General features: G+C 45.7%; 2 protein-coding genes across 3 annotated transcripts; one reads left to right on the top strand and one right to left on the bottom strand.

The window, feature by feature from the left end:
- The first annotated feature begins 2,895 nt into the window (after positions 1-2,895).
- On the top strand, positions 2,896-4,641 carry LOC118511875 (neurogenic locus notch homolog protein 1-like). Its single transcript, XM_036055491.1, has 4 exons — positions 2,896-3,522; positions 3,705-3,853; positions 3,917-4,046; positions 4,137-4,641. The coding sequence occupies exons 1-4, from the start codon at positions 3,468-3,470 to the stop codon at positions 4,199-4,201; spliced, it is 399 nt and encodes a 132-aa protein (XP_035911384.1). The 5' UTR covers positions 2,896-3,467; the 3' UTR covers positions 4,202-4,641.
- Positions 4,642-5,796: 1,155 nt separating this feature from the next.
- On the bottom strand, positions 5,797-18,112 carry LOC118511868 (cold shock domain-containing protein E1). 2 transcript variants are annotated; one of them, XM_036055469.1, is made up of 13 exons: positions 18,017-18,112; positions 16,056-17,514; positions 13,069-16,004; positions 12,429-12,799; positions 11,947-12,356; positions 11,659-11,866; positions 11,111-11,557; positions 10,726-11,043; positions 10,353-10,643; positions 9,861-10,283; positions 9,603-9,779; positions 9,273-9,468; positions 5,797-9,163 (listed from the first exon to the last, which is right to left on the bottom strand). In XM_036055469.1, the coding sequence occupies exons 3-13, from the start codon at positions 13,103-13,105 to the stop codon at positions 9,141-9,143; spliced, it is 2,901 nt and encodes a 966-aa protein (XP_035911362.1). In that variant the 5' UTR covers positions 13,106-16,004; positions 16,056-17,514; positions 18,017-18,112; the 3' UTR covers positions 5,797-9,140. The 2 variants fall into 2 exon arrangements, with proteins under 2 accessions (XP_035911362.1, XP_035911361.1); XM_036055468.1 differs by having other exon boundaries at positions 13,069-15,977.
- Between the last annotated feature and the right edge of the window lie 297 nt (positions 18,113-18,409).

Here is an 18,409-nt window from a genome sequence, read left to right as displayed (position 1 = left end):
GACGGAAGTACTGATAACAGCATACACTCTAGCGGGGGAGGTGTGCTCATCGCTTGAGCTCCTGTGGGTTCACCGCTGCAGCCTATTCATCGGTGTGATCTACATCGCTCCTGAACGCAGTTCCTCTGTGGATGTGTTCGACAATCTGCATGAGAGTGTATGTGACATTTCCGAACGTATGTCGCAAAACGACCTACTGTTGCTGTTTGGAGACTTCAACATGCCAGCTATTACCTGGCTTGCCGCTACCGACCTACCACGCCACTTCATACCCAACTATTCATCGCCCGGAAGCTCTCTCATCGATGGCATGACCTTCAATGGATTGCAGCATCGACCTGCATCACCCCGCACTGGAGACCACTATTTCGGTTCCGTCACCCCCAGCCGCTCATCTACCCCGCAGAGACCGTGATTTCCGTGGACTCAACTTCCGGAAAATGAACCACCCGAGGCTTATTGCCGTCCTGTCGGCTGTCGACTGGTCTTTCATCGAGGAATCCTGCAACATCGAAGCCGCTTTCTCCATGTTCAACGAGAAGATCACCGCTGCCTTTCCTTCCTGTTGTCCCTTCCTCTACCCCCCTCCTCACCCCCCATGGTCGAACAGATCGTTGCGCACTCTGAAATCCGATAGGAATCGAGCTTTTCGTAACTAGCGTTGCAACCGTAACCTGACTACACTTCGCTTTTTTAAATATGCATCCAGCGCTTATCGCTCTTATAACCGTTGGCGCTACGCGTCCTTTGTAGTACGGCTACAAGACCGCTTCACAATCGACCCCAGATCTTTCTGGCGGTTCAGTAATGCGCGTCGTTATCCTAACGGCATCCCCTCTATCCTATCCCTTAATGATGAAACCGCCTCCAATCCTCTCGATCAATGCCGCCTCTTTGCCAAACACTTCTCTAGCGTTTTCGTTGATCCTTGCAGCAGTGCGGTGTCTTTAGTTGACGGTCTATCGTACACCCCTTGTGACGTCTTCACCCTAAATGATGTTCATGTAGATGTTTTCTCTGTACTGTCTGCCCTGTCTAAGCTCAAGTTGTCCTACTCGCCTGGTCCTGACGGTATCCCTTCCTCCGTCCTTAAGAAGTGTACTTCCGATTTTGCTCCCCTCTTGACTCTCGTCTTTGTCAGATCCATCAATGAGGGTTCCTTTCCTACCATATGGAAGTCTGTTAGGCTGGTCCCCCTCTCACTGCTCCCCAAATCCTTGAAATTTCCAAAATCCTTGAATCAATTATTCTCTCTTCCATCCTTCCTATTCATAGTTGGCCATCTATCACCACGCCAACATGGTTTCATTCCCAAACGCACAATTTCCTCCAACCTTATGTGTCTTGTATCCTCTGTTCTATCGAACATGTTAACCGGCCGTCAAACTGACGTCGTATACACCGACTTCAGTGTTGCCTTTGATAGTGTTCCACTCGATCTGCTGATTGCCAAACTTGAGAGACTTGGTATCGGGGGTCGTTTACTGTCCTGGCTGAAGACTTACCTGGTTGCGAGATCGTATAGAGTTAGAGTTTCGTCTTGTCTGTCCGACTCCTTCGTAGGTTCCTCGGGTGTTCCTCAAGGTAGCGTCCTTAGTCCTGTTTTATTTCTGTTATTTGTTAATGACTGTATTTCCATCCTCTCCGCCGAAGGTTTTCTGTTTTACGCAGATGATCTCAAGATCTTCCTTTCTGTGTCGTCGTCTGCTGACTGTTGTCTTCTCCAATCTGTAGTAAACTCCTTCTCTGGTTGGTGTCGTAAAAATGGCCTAGTTACACCCTCTGTGATACAGTTATACGTCGCGTATCCTCTGTAAAGGATCTAGGTGTGTGGCTCGACGAAACGCTGTCCTTCAGTTCCCTCGTTGATTACGTTATCAGCAAGGCTAACAAATAACAGGGTCTGATCATTAGGCTATCGTCCGAAATCTGCGATCCCTTCTGCTTGAAGTCCCTGTACTGCTGTTGGGTGCGATCCTCCTTGGAATACGCGGCTGCAGTCTGGTCTCCCCCAGGCTCCACTGCAATGGCCAGACTGGAGAGTGTTCAGCGCAAATTCACTCGTGTAGCTGTTCGGCGCTTCCTTAACGGTTATCATCTTGCTCTCCCTCCCTCCCTCCAGTCTGTTGCCGTCTTCTTGGACTAGAAACCATTGAGGATAGGCATTTCCATATCCGTGCTAGCTTCATTGCAGGTCTCCTGTTAAATTAACTTGATGTCCCTTCCCTCCTGTCTGCCACCCCTCTTTATGCTCCTTCCCGTCGCCTCCGCGATAGACCTCCCCTTTGCATCCCACCCCGCCACACCCGCTACGGTTCGACCGATCCTCTGCTACGAGCTTTATCGGCATTCAACAAGTGCTATCACCTGTTCGACCATAATGTCCCCCTGTCTCGTTTTCGTGTCCGTCTTCGTGAAGCCTCTTTCCTTGCCACCTAATCCTACTGTCATCCTCACTTTTCCTTTAAGTGTAAAAGATAATTGTTAAACCATCATTGGCGGACAATAAATAATAATAATAATTAAAACATCGGTGTATGGGGATCTGGGGACGAACTTTCAGGGAAAGCTCATTCACAACCGCATTAAGGACTTTGATGCCCCAGAAGTAGTTGTAGGTGTACGATGCCAACTTCCTACCAGCCCTCCTGGTCAGTTCCAAATCCTCACAATCGACCGATGCATGATAGTGGTCATTTCAACCCTTTCATTGCTAGTGGAAAAAACCCCGTACCGACTAACGGCCATTCGGGGCCCGTGCACAATTACATTTATCAGCATGCCGGAAACAACGCCGTAGTGTTGTGGCTGGACCAACCAACCCCTTGTGTGTGTGTATGTGTGTTGATTCTCCGTGGCGCGTATATATGCTGTGAGGCCACCGTTCTTGTCCGCGCTTGGTAGCATTTACGTTTCAGAAACATTATCACCATCGGGCCCGCACCGTCCTTATCAGCCTCGTTTCGGTCAGTCGCGTCTCACTCTTCCTGTACTTATCTCGCTTTCATTCTTAAGAATCCGTGCAGGTTCTGGCCTGGACGGACAGAGAGAGAGAGAGGCAGCACAGCATGCGAGCTTAATATGCATCGGTCCTACGCCCAGCCAGCAGCAGGAGCACAGTACAGCAGCAGCCTTCCGAAGCCAGGGGCCAATCCCTCAGTTAGTCTCTGTCTGGACGCGAACTGGTTCGCCCGGAAAGGAGTGAAACAGGAGCCAAGCTTACACAGCATACGGAATTGAACACAGAAGCATTGTGTTAAATGAAGCAGCACGGCCGTCTGATAGGTGTACCCAGTTCCGATGCTTAAAGTTGCTGGTGGCCCGTGATTTGGATCAGCTCTTATCAGCTTGTACAGCAGCCGAAGAAAAGCGTGTCGTGGGTTCTAGTGAAAGTGCATGATCAGTGCCGCAATCGGTGTATCGAATCGAATCGTCGTCAACAGCTGCAAAAGTGGCCACGGCAAGCGATGTTTAGATACGGTCAGCCGTGTTACTTCACTCTTCTGTGCGCGATTGCACTAGGTAATCTGCAAACCAATGTCCGTGTGTCGTGTCCGACAGTCCGTGGCCCGTTCTTAAGGCACATGTGCGCATAACGTACGCTGGAGTGCCGCCTCGCAGCAGAAGCACAATTATCACGCTTATCAAGACTAACGGCCAGCTTCCTGTTTCTGTCTCGCGTCTGTGGTTTCGTTCTCTTCCAGTGGCGCTACTTATCAGGTCGACGCAGGGCTGCGATCTGGACCAAACGCAACACGGATGCCGGATAGATAACGGTCAGTGCACTTGTGCGTTCGGCTGCAAATCGGAATTTCGCTACGCCACACGGAAGGAGTGCCAAGATGCGCTGAAGGTTCGTAGCTTCCCAGCAGCCGTGACCAGCATTTCGTTTGTTCATTTCGTTTTGTTTTCGCAGGGTCGCACGAGCGACATCTGCAACCGTCAGCCGTGCCTGAACGGTGGAACGTGCACGCAAGTGACGACCATGCCGCAGTACAAATGTCGCTGTGAAGGAACCGGCTACTGGGGCAACCGATGTCATCGCAGTAAGTAGAGGCTGCGTTCATGGTGGGTGCATCGGGCTTATCGGGACTAACGTACGCAACGCCGTGCTGTTCTTGTTTCTCGCTTTGCAGTGTGTCCCAAACCCGACCAACTCCCGCCCGGCATGAAATTCCCGCACGAGTGCGTCGTTATTTAGATGCTGGCTGTTCTATTGTTAGCCTCTACGCGTCCACATAGCTCCTTACATCAGTATAGCAAGCGAATCTCTGGAGAGATTGCCACATTTAGTACAATCGGAAGAGTACGGCAGTGCTCGCTCATCAAACCAACGGCCTACAATGGCTGCAAACCAACCGAGTGTTGCAGCTGTTCATAGCTTTATGGTGAACCTTCACAACTTTGCTAGCAAACGGTTAAGCAGTTGGAACAAAACGGATAAAAACAGCACTGAAACCGGCACCAAACTACTGCTGGAACGGACGAGTACTCCTCACCCTTAAGGACGGACAAATGATATCGCACACTGAACCGTAAAATGTCCTCGCTCACGATTACAATACGTACAGCGAAAAGTTTGAATCAAACTGTTCGTTAATGCATACATTCTTACAATAAAAATTCTACTGGTAAAATGTCTAAATGTGTGTATACTCAGGGTGTTCAGGAAAGAGGGAGTCAAGAAATTGAGCAAATGATGAGGAAGTCGTCTGCTAATGACGATGGCCTAAAAGATACTTTACGAGGTAGAACGTCCGGTGTCATTCACATAACGCGAGAGGCTCCAAAGGCTCCATTCACTGGGATAGGACAGTCTCATTTGCTGTCTAAGTTTATTGTCTAGAGTAATTCTGACTATCTTCCTTTCGAGCGCAGCATGGACGATTTCATCAAGTGTTTTGTCAGTTGTCAGTTGTGTCAGGCTGTGTTGCATGTTCGGTTCACAGCTAGACTCCTTGCTCGTCCCTGTGCATATCTCTGAGTTGATCATAAACCTGGATCTGGATGACAGAAGCTGGTTCCCAGAGTTCCACGAATACCTCCAGATTGTAGACACGACAACCAAGTCGATCTCGTTGGTGAAAGGACCCGCGAGAGTTTTCCATCCACCATGAAAAACCACCATTTCCATAAATGAACCAGCTGGATTTTAATCCACATCCAGGAAATATACCTGTGCTCTGGAGAGCATGTACGCTTATCTTGCCATTATTTCTGATTTATCGCTGGTTCCATTTCATGTCAGGAGATCGTGCTTTCACTGCTTTCGTGCTAACCATTTCGCATTGAATTGAGAGCGCATCTCCAGCGTACAGGACGGGTCAACTCCAAAGCGTTGTGGCTGCGGCCTCGGATATCACGACATAGATCATCTTCTACGGTCTTGTGTGGAGTAAGAGCCTGCTCGACCGTCCTTATTGGACGCAGTTCAGAACATCGACAGAACGCCCAATTCGAGATCTGCTGGGAGGGCAGAGATGATACCTACCTGAGGTCTATTCTTGAGTTCTGCCGTGCGAAGGGTATAGTTTGTCTGTTATATGAGTTGTATGTATGATGTCGGCATTTCTATACGTCATCACTTGATCACTTGATATATATTGCCAAATAAGCCATATACTATACTTTGTGTAATGCTTATTTTGTTGTTTGTTGTTTGTTTGTTGTTTTTTTTGTCTGTTTGCTTGCTTGGTTTATTGGTTACATCAGAGTTTTGCGTTCTTACTTCGTTCAGTTACAATGTTGTATTGATTTCATGTTTGTTTGTTTGGTTTTTTTGTTTCGTTTTCATAAGTTTTACATTTTTTTTGTTCTTTTTTATGCTTTCATTTGTTTTGTTTGTTTCTTATTCACCTGTAGAATTATAGTTATGCTCGCCCATTGGAGACTGGTTCTTGTGTAGTGTCCATCGTTCACCTACTATAACCGTTTCCTCCCCCCCCCCCAGCACGTTCCGTTGCTTTGCATGTTCTCTGAGCTCTTTGAATCTTCTGATCTTGGGGGGTTGAAGAAAGTGTGATCTCCATCCATCAAGCAATAGCCGGCCGTTCTCGAGCAGAGCACGGTCCACACACCGTTTGGCTTGCTTGATGCGGATCAATTTCCCCCTGTTCCTTAGATCAGTTACAGGTTCAGTGAGTTCTTGGCTTTCTGCATTTCTTTCTATTTTTTTGTATCGCTTTGCATAGCCGTCCGAATAGAAGGGCGGGGGGCCATCTATATTAGCCAAAGCGCGACCTTACGACCTACACAATACGCGCCGTTACAATGCGGTAGTAAAAGAGGGACTCTCGCTCTCGCTCTCTCTTTCTTGGTTGCGACAATCAAAACGTAAAAAAGAAAACACAAAACCAACCAAAGGTATAAATATTAGGACATGGCCCTACTACTAACTACGGCGGCGGCATGATTGCATATTACCAACAACAAGCTTTGTTTGTTTACTCCTTCCTCTCCTGTGTAAACTGTTCACCCTCATTTGATCCCGAAATGTTAATAACTGTTGTATTACTTATCGTTTTCGTTTTGTTTTGTTTTTGTTTGTTGAGTGTTTGCGTGTGTGTGTGTTTGTAGCTTAAAGTTTAACTTTAAAGCCTTCTTTCTCTTTCCGCAATTATTGTTGTATGTTTTAGGTTTGTTTTACTTTTAGTTCAATAGTTTATGCGCTTGCCTTTATCTGCTGTTATTTTACTCTCGCCCACGGTACGTAGTTCAAAAGCGTTATGCACCAATCGTTAGCGTTGGCTGCTTTCTTCCTCTATATGCCCCGAGAATACGAATAGTTATGTGTGTGTGTGTATTGATGTATATTTTGTTGGTTGGTTTGGTTTTTGAAGATGCGTATTGTATGGTTGCTATACCGCGCACAACTGCGACCCATTTCTCTCTCTCTCGCTCTCTCGCTTCTGTTCACCGGCGCCAATTATTAATCCACATAAAAATAATTAAAATCCTATACGAGAGAGTTCTTCTGTTCTGTGTGTGTGTGTGTGTGGTTTTGGGGATGTATAGCTGAGTTACGCGTTTATTACTGTAGTGTATTGCTTCCAAGCATCTCGTACAGGTGCCGAGTGAGTAGTAGTATTAGGTAGTAGTCGAATTTTGTAAACACGCATGATCGCACTCTTACTCACCCCTTCTTGTGTGTTTGTGAGCTCTATTTTTGCCTCTGCCCATTCCTTGCCGTGTTCTCTCACCGTCCCGTCTACTAATGTGCTAAGGTTCCACCTACCCCTCACCTATACCTTTCGTATGTTTTAGCCGTTTTGCATTGTTTTTAGTATCAATTTGTTGCACAGACTAGATCATGTTTATAAGAGGAAATATGCGTTGGGATACGTGTTTCTTTCAATAGCCTATATTCCCTTTTCCGTTTGTGTGTGTGGGGTTTTTTTGCAGGGAATTTGCAAGGAAAACATAATCAGGCTTCAATTTATCATTGTGTATTGCGCTTATAAAAGCAACGGTTTGAAAATAAACATAACCACGTGTTGGCTAATAGTACACGATTCGTTTCCACTTTCAATTATGCTTCACCATTTCCTCTTAGCATTATCGATCCTTCTTCCAAACTATCTACCCTCAACGCATTTAGCAATAATAGAAAATTATCATTTTCGTGCATTTTTTTTGTCATGCCATGTGTTGACGGTTTCCATCGATTTCCATTACAAAATTAAAATATATAATCTTCAACAAAGAGAAGACAAATGTTCCCCCGCAGTTTGGTAGATTGGAAGAAGATGGGCAAACAATTTGGTATTTTTGTGGTATTGTAGAGTGCAAGTGTGAAACAAAGAGAAAAAATACGTTCATACGATTTCAATCAACATTTGCCGACGACAGTGATGAATTAGATTCACACTTAATTATTTTAAGCATCTTAAGGGTAGTTTTTTTTGTAGCATTTTACTTTCAAATTAATTCATTTTTGTGTTTCGTTTTAGTTGTTTTTTGTTTTCAATTTTCACGCTCACAACTGTTGTTTTATTTTGATTTCCTTTGTTTTTGCTGTCCGTTTGTCGATACACGTGATTCTTATCTCCCCAGTTCGATTCGAACGGTTGACGACGGTTGGGTAGTGTAAACCATTTTCTTGGGGATGGGATTTTTTTGGCTTTAAAATCCAGTCCGAAAGTTTCATTAAATCCCATCCCAGCGCAGGATAAATCAAGTCAAAGAGGCCCATTCGTGGACGCTCTAATCGATCTACAGGAAGATGGTATGCATCACTTAAACAAAACGTTGTTTGTTTCGATGCATTTCGCAAGAGTTGATGTGGAGTACACAGCGTCCACCACACACGAATCGAATCAAGCTTGAAACGAAATAATTTCCGTTGGCCACACGTTACTTACAGCACAACGAATATCGATAGAATACGGACATTCTGATCGATGATGGCATACGACAGGTCAGAAATGAAGAATGCCCGATGCTGATGCGTGATGCAGTTAAAAGTAATAACTAATTTTCGTTGACACTCAACGACAATCTAAGATAAGAGTAATGTAAATATACGTTTAATCTTCGGGCACATTTGTTTGCAGATAAGGTATCCTGTTGTTTGCTGTTACTATGATGAATGCTAAAATTAGTCTTCGATGTAAATTAGGCTGCACAAAACAACTTAGGTGGTTTTTTCAATTTTTTTTTGTTGTTGCGTGTTTTGCTTCTTCTTCTTTTTTGTTTGCTTAAACGAAGGGTTACTTCTTCTCGATTTTTTTCCTTTTTTTTCTTTTAATTCACACATTCCTGTTTGGCAGTGCGAAAAGATCAACGCAATGGGAAACGTATTGTTTTGCTGCGTTTCGCAAGCAATAAACAGCGAATGGAGAAGTGCTTTGCCATTCATCACATGCCATTGTGTTCCACTGATGATGTATAGGTTTCTACTGTAGGGTTGTTTCCTTTTTGTTATCAAATCACTTAATGTTTACGTTAAATTCATCAAATAAAATAATCTTAAAAGATTTATTCGTTTTTTGCTTTTGTTGCTGTTTTGCTTTTCTATGCAACCGAAAAGAAAGGGGAAACGGATAAAAAGAAGGATAACGTACATCCTAATAGTAAATTTAAATTTATTACAATTTGCAAATTTTGTTTCTGCTTTCCTGGTTTTTTTCTTTCTTTTTTTACTACTCAGTTGCCAGACTTTTACCTGTATAACGCGGAAAAGAAACCGAATAATAAAAAATAAATAAATAACGAAATAAACAAACAAAAAAAAACACCCCGAGCGCTGGTATGGTTAGCTGGCATTTACTCACCAACTACACGCGGCGTTCTGGCAGACGGAAGGAAGCCTTTCGTACCATCCGGACCTTTCGGTGCGCGAATGACGGTCAGGCGCGGGCCGCTATCATCGACGGAGTTCAGCTTGATACGGGAAATCAGTCGTTCCGGCCGTGGTCCATTGGCGTCATTGATTTTAACAACATTGCATGCCGAAGTCTTGCCATTACGCTGTACGCAATAGAATAGAAAGCACGGTTCGGTTAGTTAAAAGCCCGATGAATACTTGTGCAATACGTATACAGTTAGTAAGGTGAGTTCATCGGCCCGAACTGTGCGATAGGGTACGCATACTATACACTTGCCTGATTCGTAACGATGGAAAACTCCACCGTATCACCCAGATAGAGGTTAGCGTTGCCCTGCACATCGGACATGTGGAAAAACAGCTTCTTCCCTTCCTCGACTTCAAAGTCCAAAAATCCAAACTGTCCCTTGATCGAATCAACCTTTGCCTGCTTTTTGGTACGCACGGGAGCGATCTGCAACGAAAGAAAAAGCCCGATTGTAGTCGAAGTCTTATAAACCACCACCACCACCTCTTCATTTCCCCACGGACGTACCTCCATTGCACGGTTTAGCTCGTCGATCTTGAACGTTACCACATCATCCTTCTGCAGCAGATCGCGATGATTCTTCAGGCTGGTAATGCCAAACTCGTGCGTTGACAATGTGTCGCCCAGTTCGTTCTTCACCTGCACCAGCCCACTGTACTCCACCTGTTCCGGGTTGATGCAGCGCAGCGGGCGCAGCACAGATCCGTTGAAGCTGGACGGCAGCACTTTCGGCTGCTGAATTGTTCCCTTCGGCAACACCTTAACGTTCTCTGCCGGGATGCAGTTACCGGCATTGATGGCATTGCGGGTGGAGAGCGTATATTCCACCTCCTGGCCCAGCTCCAGCGTATTGCTGTTGCCGATAAAGTTACTAAAGTGGAAAAACACCTCCTGATCGTGCTCGACCGTTTCGATGAAACCAAAATTTTCCTGCAAAATAGTTCATTGAATGAAGATGTACTATACCGAGACAAGATATGTTGCTTCCTAACTACTAACCTTCAACACTGCAATGAATCCATGGTGAATTTTTCCCGGCTTAACGTTACCATTGGTGTAGTTGGCCTTTGCTACCGAATTGCCATTGGTTCTGGAACCATTGGTAAGGGCAGAGTTTGGCGATTGGGAGGATGGAACCGAACCAATCGAAAGCTGCGTATCGACCGCAATGGGAGACAGTTGCTGCGATGTTGGTTGCTGGTGCAGTAGTGGTTGCTGTTGCAGTGCCTGATGCGTGTTGGAAGTGATCTCCACAATGTTCGTTGCGATCAACTCTTTGTTACGTTTAACCTTTAATTACAAACAAACAATAAAACGGTTACAATATTAACCCATCTTCTACGTGCCACCCAAAGCCTGCCGCGATTGTTACCTGACAAATATTGAATCTGACTTTATCACCCACGCGCGGTGGCTTATCACAATCTTTCAAGAAATACATTATAGTCTTTTTGTTTGGGCCGTAGGTAATAACGCCACCCTCGGTGCGTTCCTGCGATTTGATAGGACTTTTCGGTGCCTCGCGCGACACGACGCCCTCGATGTTGCTCTCGATCAGCGTCTCGAATTTCACCGTGCCAACGAGCAAATGCTTGATGCGGATAGCGCTCTGCCGGTTGTTGGCGAAGCTGGACCCCGGATCCTGGATGACGGTAAACTCAACCTCGTCATCAATGCAAATTTCGCGACTCTGCAAACAAAACACAAACGTTATGACTGAACTGATGGAAGCTTTTGCTTACAGCTGCGCATCTCACCGTATCCAGCACTTCGGTGAAATGGAAAAACAATCGCACGCTACGCTCGACGCAGCGCAGAAAGCCGAAGCCTTCCTTGAGCGAAGCCACGACGCCCTGCTCGCGCTTTTCGCCGCTCACTTGGAATGTTTCGTCCAGCAGAGAGATGGATGTGGCCCGCTGCAGCTGATCACGGCGGTCGGTCGCCAGCAGAAACTGCACCCAGTCACCGTGGCGCAGCGTATAGTCACCCTTCTGATCCTTGTCTCCGAATGGCACTTCTACCTCCGAGTGGTCGGCAGCCCGGTAACGGATGCGTCCCGGCAGCGGATCGTTCGTTTGCTGCCGTGCCGGATTGTTGCGATCGAGCGGCTTCAGCACCTGGCCCTTGTAGATGGTTGTATCGACATCCTCGAAAATCACCGATCCGGGTGGCAGGCGGGCAATATTGCAAGCTACCTCTTTGCCCTGTTCAAAGACAGATACAACGATGCACACATTTAATTCCATTTCAAGCAGTGAGTGAGAATCTTCTGTTTTTTGTTTTGTTTTTGCTTTACCATACTTACATTTCTGGTTTGAATGATAAATTCTACATCATCACCAGGACGCAGTTCGATAGTATTGTCCGCCTCGGAGAAGTGGAAAAAGATTTCCTTCACCACATCTGCCCGCTCGATAAAGCCGAAGGTGTCCTTCATCGAACACACGACACCCCGATACTTTACCGGATGGGCCGGATTTTCCAGCCGAATGTGGCATGCTCCAAGGTTACCCCTATTGAATTCCACCCAAGAAGAGAAATCCCCACCGAAGTTATGAAATACGTAAATACGTACGGGTATGGATGAGCTTACCTTTGATTCGTAGCTATCTGAAAGCTAACCTTGTCGCCGGAACGTAGCGAAACGTTTCCTTCGACATCATCTTTGGTATACGGTAGGAAGAAACATTCGCCCCGGTTTTCGTAGCTGATGCGCCCGGTCGTAGTGTCGCTCGAGGTGGTCGAGCTGCCGGTACCGGACGGGGCCGAATCGCACTTCAGCTCGGTCGTAACGGTGCCGGTGACGCGCTCCTCCGACAGCACCACCTCCGGTGCGATCTTCGTTACCTGGCTGGCGATCGGCTTTCCGGTACGTCGATCGTACGTCATTTCAAATTCCACCGGATCACCAATCTTCAGATGTTCGATATTGCCACCGAACTGCGAGAAGTGGAAGAAGAGTCGAGCCTGTCGCTCACAGCACTGAATAAACCCGTACGAATGCTGCAAAATGAGAGTGTGAAAGAAAAAAACCATGCATCAAATTGGCCCCATTTAGGCAGGAATCATACGTACCAGCAATTTTTCAATGATGCCAGTTTCGCGCGTTCCCTGGCTAGTGTCGACGCCATTGGTGGTCTGGCCGCCGGTCGAGTAAGAATTGTTCGCATTGCTCATGTTATTCGGTACGCTCATCATTGCGTTCGCATTGAACACCCCGATGGTGCCCGTCGTGCCGGCGTTACCGAGTACGCTCATGGCGTCGCCACCGCCAAACACACCCTGGTTCGGGGCCGCCATCGTGGTCGCCTCGATGCTGAAGGTACCGATCGGTGGGAATACATTCGATGGGTTTATAGACTGCCGTGGAGCAGGCGGTTGGTTCGTTTGGCCACCGTAGAACACGTCGCCCCGTTGGCCATACGCAACGTAATCCATGAAGGATGCTGGAAGGATGGATGAGACAGACACAGGTTACATTTATTGCAAATTTTCGTCACAAAATGAAGACAATCAAAAGGATGGCAAACTATTACTTAATTTCACAAATTCCGGTCCTCCCAAAACTCCCGAAGCCGCCCACTCTTTACTTATGTTAACCAGTGTTTTTAATTTAAAAATGGCTTCATCCTGTTCTTAAACTGCTCATGGCCAACTGTGGCGAACTGCATTTCTAAAACTTAGTAACACCTTGGCAACCTTATACGCCACTTACCATCGGCAGAGCGGAAAGGTTTCGTTTGGCTGCCCATGCTGATACGAAACAAGTGGTCCTCCGTTTTTGTTGTCGATGTCGCGCTGAGCTGATGCAGAAGAATCAATCGCTCAATCGGCCACAAGACGATTGATTTTGTCTTGATCGAAGATTTTCTCTCAGCGTAGACTGTGTGCTGTTCCACCGTATACAAACTAGACACGTTTTTTGTAGTATGAAAAGAGGGTCGACACTTCTTCCACTTCACCGTTCACAAATCGATGTTCAATGTTGGACTAATGTTTAACGCTTAGTAGATTTGTTGTACGCAAATCAATTCTACAACTAACTGCAAAAAGTCTATTAGTTCACCGTTAGCGCTTTGGTTCGATTCCGTTGTTACTGCTTGCCGTGGAGTCGCTCCAGCACACCACACTTCCCGATTGCTTGCAAGCCGGTTTTGTTTTTCTGCTTCTAACGCACACTCTGCTGCCTCTATTTGGAGCACACGCGGGACACTCGTTCCACAGTGTATTAGTAATGTTTGTATAGTTCACTTGCTTTGCCTCTCATAGGTGTCTGCTGCACACAACGACACGCATCATCTTACGCTAGCTTTCTGATGATTTTATTACTTTTAGTTTAGTAGTTTTGCATTGTTTGTTTGTTTGTTTGTTTATTTGCTTGCTTTTGTTTATCGCTTAGTTTGGTTTCTGTTTTTTTTATTCACAAATCAGCCTTATCAGATATTCGTGTGTATGTGTGTGTTTCTATATGCCTATGTTGCAATTACACCGCAGATGGGGGTTTTTCCACTTTGCTTCTGTTGCTGTTGCTATCCTTTGCTTAGTGTTAGCAAATGCAAATGTATCACCGTAAGGTTTGGTTGGGGATATACGAATACGTTAAGCCAGAGTTTCACTATTTACTAGTGCCGGGGCACCCAGGACACGCGGGAACCGGTGAACCGAAGAAGAAGAAGAAGAAGAACAACCGTGTTGTAGTATAGATGGTCGGTTATACAAGAAGCAAGACTTTTTTTTTCTTCGTCGGATTAATTAGGAATCAGCGCGTCCTATTCCTATCCCAATTGTCCAGCAATTACTTCACACACTTGATCGAATTTTCGAATCACTCATTTAACTTAGGTTTTCACAAATTTTTGTTTTTTGTTGCTTTCCCCTTTTTTCTTCCAGATCACCACATAGGTTAGCAACGGATGGCCAAGGATGGAGTGCTTAGCATCAATCGGTACCGTTTGTAGCTTCAGCAGTTACCGGAAAGCGTGGGTTGCTACGATGAACCACAGACGTTGAATTGAATTCACAGAAAATCACACTTCAATTTCGTTTACCACTAGTATGCTCGAAAATTGTCCAATATCTTATGCACACGGCCGGGTTTCGCGCAGGTCACACCGAATTTATGCAAAAGCTTACAGGGGTGTTTACTGTGTGAAATTATATGCGGAGATTCAGCGCGCGGGACGCCACACCAGGATTCGATTTGATTTTCACCCGCGGTACGAAGGATGCAGGATAGGATTTGGGCCTGAATTGAATACACGCACACACACACAGATACACACTGGGAGGATTATTCGTGTGCACTGTTCGAAATGCTCACAGTAGTAAACGCGAAACTGCTCTTATTCTGACACGCACGGTTTCCAATAGAGTACGTACACTGCACGAAGTAGTCGGTGATGACGGACGCTCATCCAAATGCGGTTTGAGTTTTTGAACAAGTCCACGACGGTTTAATGTCCTTTGCGCAACCCCGCAACTATGCTATGCGTTTTTATTTGTATTTGTCTGCCTTGTGTTGTTTTGGTTACGGTAAGCCTAACTTAGTTTCACTTTAATAAACATATGCTTACTTTGTTATATTTTTTTAAATTTTATCACAGAATGGTTTTATTTGTATGTTTTCTCTATCACTCCCGCTATCGTTTGACTTTTTTTTTTGCGTGTTTCCACTGCTGTTTCGAATCCACCGCGGCCTGTCGCGGCGGTTGGGTTTTTGTTTTGTTTTGTTTTTTTAACAGTCTTGCTTTTCCCGTTTCTCTCGGCTTTACACCACCAAGAAGTCTTGCGTGTCACCTTTTCTGCCGGCTGGTGAAGAATATACACAACTGATCAGTCCTTGGTTTGAACGATTCACGCACGTTTTGTAGCACTGTTTTACGCGCACACACGACGGTTAGATGCCCTGCGCCGGCATGGACCAGATTCCCCTACCCGACCCGCTCAAGAGCGGCTCGTCGTAATGGTTTCGTTTCGTCTGTTAGGTTTTACAATTGGCTGTAGCTATAAGTGTCCTAACACGGGGGAAGTATACTTGTGTGCGTGTTTCTTTGTGTTGCGTTCACTAGACACTGGAAAGTTGAAGACTGACTCTGATTTCGCTCAAAAATTGTAGCTCAGCTATACGACGTAAACTAATATGTTGGCAAAGCGAAAAATATTGCTGTACGTTGTATTTGATGTAGGTTTTCCTTGTGTCCAACTTTTCACCTTCACTTCCACCACTTTCGCTGCTTATTGTTGATGCACTTTGGAAACTACGGCACTGTTTGTTTACACCCTTCGTGATGCTTTCCAATAACGGAACGTCGTGGTACTACGAACGCGAGTTTCTCGTTGCCGGATACTATACGACTGTCTGTGTGTGTGTTGTGTGTGATCCCACACCGTAGCCGCTACGAAACTGCTTCTGGCTATGACTCCGAATCCTATACGATCGCTGTGAATGTGAGTTTGTACTTGTATATTACACGTGAGTTCGGGTTTGTTTTTCTTCCACAATCAACTATTTCCCAACGTACAGTTTACACACACACGCACTTCAGGTTTTGTCTAGTCAGTGCTCCACCCACTAACAACCCGGGACGCAGCGTTTGCACGATACAGGATCCCGACGCTGTATTTCTGTTGAGGATCGAAAGGGAACAACAGCTAAATGGAGGTTATGCAAAACGAGGGCAATTGTTTGCTTGGGTTACTCACGTTCACATAAAACTCGAAACTAAAGTAACCAAACCGAACTCTGATTATTGAGCACCACGTTCCGCGGCTGCTCATACGGTGCTGCCGTCCGATCCGTTTGAATTGGGCGGGTGTGTGTGTGTGAGTTTGTGTCTGTGTGTTCGTGAGCGTGGTACAAAATCGCTTAAGACGTACTATGTGAATTTGCTTTTGGTGTTACTACTAGTGTTGCATCACACTTCATACACTTCCTTCCCGGGCGTACTGTTTTGGTCGTCCAGCAAATATCGGTTCCTGCTGTCTTGTGGTGGTTAAATGTTGCTGTATCTTATTTGTGACTGCTGCTATGGCTAGATTGCTGTCGTTTGTTCCTCGCTTTTGTTTCAATGTTTTGCTGGTCTTGTTGGTTTATATGACTGCTGATCTTCCGTTCCACCTTCCAGGTGTCTTTCGAGGTGTCGCGCAAACAAACGCTGCCTTCGTGACAGAGGTATACACACCCGTCCTGGTTCTCGATCAGTCGACTGGTGGCAATCGGACTGCTGGGTTGTTGTCCTGTAGAACCACGACTGCTTTTATGTGATACCCCGTGCGCCTGCTTCGCTTGCTTGCGTGCGGAACCGAAATGTCGTGAATGCGTGCTAAGTTGTCCTTTGTGTGTTTGTAATTTTTACGGGTTTCCGGGTGACTCTATGGTGCGGAATGCTTTGCTATTGGCCTCACACTCTTGCTCACTTTCGACGACGACGAAGTTCAACCGCTTGTGCTCGCAGATCGCTCGCACCACTTCTGCACTTTTCACTGCTGCTCCGGCTGTTCGAGTAGTAGATTGATAAGCGCTTTCCACCTTTACACTCTGCTGCGTATTACTAGTTTCGATTCGTTCCCTTTAGTCGTGAATAGCATGCCGCATGCCGATTCTATTCCGTTCCGTTCCGTAGAGCTCGTTTTGACGAAATAAAAAAAGATGAAAACTGGAGATCACAATTTTTTACGGTTCATAAGGCTTTATGCTAGTGTGTGTATTATTATTTCACGCTCGTTCCCCGCTTCCTCGTGTTCGCTTGTTTGCTGGTGGATCGTTTGCGCTGCTCGTCCTTGTTTGCCTGCGCCTCTGCTGTTTTCGCACTTGTACACAGTGCATGCGGATTGAAAAGTCCCGATTACGATTGCTCGTGCATCATCGCTCTCATCGCCTGCTCCGTTTTCTGTAGCGGATGCAGATGCCTCCTCCTGCTAGGGAATAGCTTAGCTTCGCTTTTCAATTTTCTTGGCAAACTTTTTTTTTTTGCTTTCGTCTCTTCTCTTTTTTTTTTGGTAAAAATTGTTGAGTATTTTTCCAGTTGTGATTCTTTAAAGAAACAATATTGATGAGTGTTGTTTGATTTTTGCAGCTGTTGTTGTTGGTTTTGGAGTTGTTGGTAGATGTAGATTCGATTATACTGCTCTTTAGTCTAAAATAGCGGTTTAGTTACACAAGCTGTGAAAGAAAAGAGTGCAAAGAAGAAGGGATTTAGAACAATGAAGAAGCCTCGCAATCGGAAGATTTGTCATGCACGGGCAGCCCCTGGTGGAGGGTGGAGGTCGAAGGCGGTGGAAATGGTGGCGGCAGGTGGTAAAGTGGTTGCAAAAGTGTGCAGCTTCATCGTCGTTCCACGGTTCGTGTGAAAGCTTTGACGGCTCCAATTTCTCCATTTTTTACTCTTCACTCAGCCCATCTCACTCACATGCACATCACGTTTGCCTTCACTTCTCTCTCTTTCTCTCTCTTTCATTCACTCATCTAATTTTTCGGTACTCTCGCTAGCACAAGGAAGGAATGGGGTTCACTTTTTCAATCCACCACACCGGCTGCGAACCACGCGACACACGAAATCTAACTATCGAACCATGTTGACTGTTAGCTTGTCTTGCTTTTGCGTATAGTTTCATCGATGAATATGATAATTTACAGGCAATATTTTGAGAAAGAAAAGACTTACCACGACCAAGCACACACTAACGACACAGTCAGCCATGTCATTTTTGTACCTGATTCAGCGGCCGCCAGATGGCACTGGCTTACAGATGGCGATGGCTGGGTTGGTTCATGCTGCGTTTGGCATAAACGTTCAATCGTTTTACCTTTGCTAAATTGTGAATATTTAAGTGCTTTTTTAACAGGCTTATATTGCACATCGAAGGGATTCTGCCGAAGGGATCATTTTATTTCTCCAGCACCGTTTTACAACACTATTTACAGTATGTAAATTTAAACACGGTTTTGTTGATCGCCATATTGGATTTCAGTTTGAAATATTTGACAAGCGGCACGGATAATCGAAATCGTATTTAACTGCACCGTTGTTTCGGCTGGTTTAAATAAAAGTTCACCG

The sequence above is a fragment of the Anopheles stephensi genome, chromosome 3 (genome assembly GCF_013141755.1).
Source record: "Anopheles stephensi strain Indian chromosome 3, UCI_ANSTEP_V1.0, whole genome shotgun sequence".
Classification (NCBI taxonomy): domain Eukaryota; kingdom Metazoa; phylum Arthropoda; class Insecta; order Diptera; family Culicidae; genus Anopheles; species Anopheles stephensi.
The sequence above is the reverse complement of the archived record's forward strand: the minus strand, read 5'-3'. Positions and strand labels throughout refer to the sequence as shown.